This window comes from Chrysochloris asiatica, unplaced genomic scaffold, assembly GCF_000296735.1.
Source record: "Chrysochloris asiatica unplaced genomic scaffold, ChrAsi1.0 scaffold00352, whole genome shotgun sequence".
Taxonomy (NCBI): domain Eukaryota; kingdom Metazoa; phylum Chordata; class Mammalia; order Afrosoricida; family Chrysochloridae; genus Chrysochloris; species Chrysochloris asiatica.
In genome coordinates this window covers 1388892-1393336 of record NW_006408870.1, presented here as the reverse complement: position 1 = coordinate 1393336, position 4445 = coordinate 1388892, and the positions used below count along the sequence as shown (strand labels likewise).

Here is a 4445-nt window from a genome sequence, read left to right as displayed (position 1 = left end):
GTAATATATTAATTGAAAAAATGTATTTTTTTATTATGAGAATGAAATTATTGTAAAAAATGAACGATCAAAAAGGAACAGAGGGTACTGATGAACTAAGCCTATGGTAAAATATAGGGTGGCATGGTGTTGAATAAGCAGAGTGTTTGTGAATTACTGAGAGGTAGGAGAGGGTTAAAAGAACTTGTGTAAGAGGTATAATGAATCCAATAGAAGTCTCATTTGAAAGTCTTGGTTTTTTTGGTTTTTTTTTTTTTTATCACATTTACTTTGATGGCACCAGGTAAAGAGGAACAGTTTGAGTAGGGAATTTGAAAAAGATAATGTCATTAATCCTCCCACAGAAGTGTGAACATTGTTACTTGTTATGTCCACTGAAAACAGGGCTTTGGGTGAGAGTAAAGAAGGTATACAATTACTCTATTTGAAATTTCAAAAGATAACATTTTCTGGTAAGACGAATTTCTACATCAACAAGATGGCTTATAATGATATATGGGCATCTTTCCCTGGAGCTTTTGGACACTTATATGGAAGTATGCAAGTACCAATAATCATTGAAGGTTTGCCTATGGTTGTTCTGAGATGCAGGATTTTAATGGCCTTTACGCTATTTAGGCTTTTACCCTCCCTGGGATTGTAGGATCCTCTTCAATGCCCTCTTCACATCTTTATTTCTTAAGGTGTAGATGAGTGGGTTGAGCAGTGGGGTGATAACACAGTAGAAGAAGGACATGAATTTGGCCTGGGTGCTGTTGGCTGGGGGCTGAAGGTACATGTACATGGCTGGCCCATAGTACATGATGACAACAACCATGTGGGAACTGCAGGTACTGAAGGCCTTGTATCTTCCTTTAGCTGAAGGTAACTTCAGCACAGCCTTGGCAATGAAGGTATAGGAGACCAGCACAAGAAATGGAGCCACCAGTACAAAGGGGATGGCTCCCACAGCTAAGGACAGGTCATTAGCAGTGGTGTCTTCACAGGCTAGCTTGATCAGAAGAGGCACCTCACAGAAGAAATGGTCTAGGGTGTGATGACCACAACGTTGAAGTTGGAGGGTGAGGGTGGCTTGGAGTAGAGAATTGGCTAAGCCACTGGACCAGGCTGTGACTGCCAGCAGTACACACACCTGAGAACGCATGATAAGTGTGTACTGGAGTGGCCGGCAGATAGCCACATAACGATCAAAGGCCATCATTGCCAGTAAGGCACATTCAGTGCATCCTGTCCAATGGAAGAGGTAGGCTTGTGTGATGCAGCTCCAGTAAGCAATATTTTTTTCTGGTCCCCAGAGGTTAACCAGCAACTGGGGCTCTATGGTGGTGGTGACACAGAGGTCCAGCATAGAGAGATTATCTAGGAAGAAGTACATAGGAGTTTGAAGTCTGGGATCCATGAGGGTGAGAAGGATGATGGAGCTGTTTCCCATCAGAGTCAGGATGTAGGAGACTAGGACTACTCCAAAGAGTGGCATCTCCAGCCATGGATGATCTGAGAAGCCCAACAAGACAAATGTATTTGGGAAGCTCATATTTTCCCCTTCCATGATTTTTATCTTAGGTATAACTGCAATGAAAGAGATAAAGGGTAGAGCATAAACCTGATTTTTTTGTTGTTGTTGTTTCAAACACAATGGCAATTTCCCCAAACCTTCATTATGTTGATGAGACAAGTATCAAAATCATTAGAAGTTTTTTTTTTTTTTTTAAAGACTGATTTACATAAACACTGTCCTAGCAGTTGCCATTGAACAATGGATATTATGACATCCTCTTTATGGATCCCAATAATTTAAATATTTTTTCTATGAAGATCTGTATTTGTGAAGCACAGACTCTGGACTGTGAATCTCAATGTTGGTTCAAGCCTACCAGCTGGTCATTGAAAAAAGATGAGGCTTTCTGATCCTGCAAAAAATATACAGCCTCAGAAACCCTATACAGTGTTACTGACTCCACAACACTTAACAACAACAACAAATTTGTCTATTTCATCCTATGTCTTCCTGCCTTCCTCCTTTCCTCTATTATCTACCTAGCTCTATCTCAAATCAAGTAGAGCATTAAGCATAAGTCATAACTTTTCTGTGTTTCAATTTCCTCTTTTAATTAAGATTGTTGTTGTTGTTATTATTAAGTGCTATTGAGTCAGTTCCAACCCATAGCGACCCTGGATAGGGTTTCCGAGGAGCAGTTGGTGAGCTTGAACCACCAACCTTACAGTTCAAAGGCTTTGCAGTCTGGCACATTAACCCACAGCGCCACACCAGGACTCCTAATTATGGTTAAGGAGTCCTTATTTTATATTAATTTACATGGCTATTTGAACATTTAAAATTAATTTTATGTGACTTTATCTGTCTATCTTAGTTATCTAGCATTGTTATAACAGAAATAAAACAAGTGGTTGGTTGGCTTCAACAAACAGAAATTTATTCTCTCACAATTTAGGCGGTTAGAAGTCTGTATTCACAATGAGAGTTTAAGGGAGGGTCTTTTCTTTCTTTGTTAGCTCTGGGGAAAGGTTCTAGTCTCCATTCAGCATCTAATGGCCTAGCATTCCTTGAAGATCTCCAGGCATCTTGGCATCACTCTTTCCCTGGATCTTAGAGCTTCACAGTACAAAGACCCGGGGTCCAAAGGCTACACTATAATCCTGGCTATTCTTTCTTGGTGATAGTAGGTCCCTGCTTCTCTGACTACATCTCTTTTTTACCTTCTATAAGATAAAAGGTGTTGCTGGACAGAATCCTGGGAAGCTCCTTTACATTGGAAAAGTATTGTGATGGAATTAAGGGTTTTGCCGTCCATTTGTCATCATTTTATTGATTTATCACATCAGATCACATCCTGGGAAATAATCACATAACTGCCACATTACATCATTACATAACTGTCAAACCACTGAGAATAATGACTCAGTCAAGCTGACAGATATTTTGCGGGGAGACACAATTCAATCTATGACTCTATCTCTATCTATCTATCTATCTATCTATCTATCTATCTATCTATCTGTCTGTCTGTCTGTCTGTCTGTCTGTCTGTCTATCTATCTATCTATCTATCTATCTATCTATCTATCTATCTATCTATCTATCATCTAGTTATCTGTCTTCATCATCTATCTATCATCTCTGTGACAAACTCTGTGCACTAAAAAACAAATCAAACCAAATATCTTGCTATTAAGTCGATTCTGAATCATAGTGACCCTGTGCAACTGAGTAGAACTCTGGTACCACAGTGAGTTATGAACTGGGCTACTAACTACAAGATGAGGATTTCTGCTCCTGCAAAGATTTACAGCTTCTGAAACCTTTTACAGGGTCCCTGTGAGTTCGAATTGACTTGACGGCATGCAGCAGCAGCAACAGGACAGAGTGGAACTGTCCATAGGGTTTCTAATGCTGTAATATTTAAGGTAACAGACTGCAACATCTTTCTTCTGAGGAGCAGCTGGTTCAAATGGCCAATCTTTCAGAAAGCAGTGAGTACTTAAACACTGTACCTCAAATGCTCTTGTATGTTAGTGTTATCTGTATTTAATCAGTTGTTGTTGTTGAGTGTCATCAAGTCGGTTCCTACTCATAGTGATCCTGTGTAGGTTTTCCAAGAGCACCTGGTAAGTTTGAACTGCCAAATTTGCAGTTAGCAATCAATGCTTATTCTATAGTACCAGACCAGAACCCCATGTTAGTATATATCTATAGCTATCAATGCATTTCTCTCTTTCTATCATTCTGCCCTTGCCTTCCTCTTGCCTTGCCTTTTATAATAAAATATATTGCTTTTATGTCATAATGAAAGGAATATAGGTTCCTTGCAATTTGCACATCTCTTTTAGACACTTCTTAAAATAATTGTTATTGAGTGCTTCCTTTCAATCCAGTTAGATGTGTTATATTTCTATGATTAGCAGATATTGATAATGCTATAACTACAGTGCAAAGGTCTAAAATGTGGAGAAGATATCAGCTAATGTTAAATTGTTCTATGTAATCATGTATTTCATTTTTGATTTTCATGTAACTCCCAACTTCCCAGTATTCAATTTTACTTTTTTCTCCTTACTAATTTGCCTTTATTCTTTTACTTTTTCTCCCTTATTTCATTCCCCTTTATCTTTTCATCTCATATGTTATTTTCCTGTACATTTCTCCATATTTTTTTCCAAAATGCTATTGTTTCTTATATGTAGGCTATGTATTTTCAAATGTGTAAATTTCCTACCTCTTACAAGACACCTGTTTCTCAATACTCCATGTGTGATACTGTGAGATAAAGCAGTGGACTGCAAGTTTGGTATGAATCACAAGGTTGGCAGTTAAAACTCACCAGCAGCTCCTTGGCAACCCTATAAAGGGCTACTATAAGTTGGAACCAACTTGACAATAACAACAACAACAGATCTGTTTCTCATTGCCCTATCAACACCTCAAAT

The 4445-nt window shown here is 38.5% G+C and overlaps 1 protein-coding gene across 1 annotated transcript; it reads right to left on the bottom strand.

Annotated features, from left to right (window-relative positions):
• Positions 1 to 622: 622 nt before the first annotated feature.
• Positions 623 to 1549, bottom strand: LOC102840560 (olfactory receptor 2B11-like). The gene has a single exon (XM_006876086.1). The coding sequence runs from the start codon at positions 1547 to 1549 to the stop codon at positions 623 to 625; it is 927 nt and encodes a 308-aa protein (XP_006876148.1).
• Positions 1550 to 4445: the final 2896 nt, after the last annotated feature.

Excerpts from the sequence above, each read along its gene's own strand:
- LOC102840560 (XM_006876086.1), bottom strand. The coding sequence starts at position 1,549 with ATGGAAGGGGAAAATATGAGCTTCCCAAATACATTTGTCTTGTTGGGC.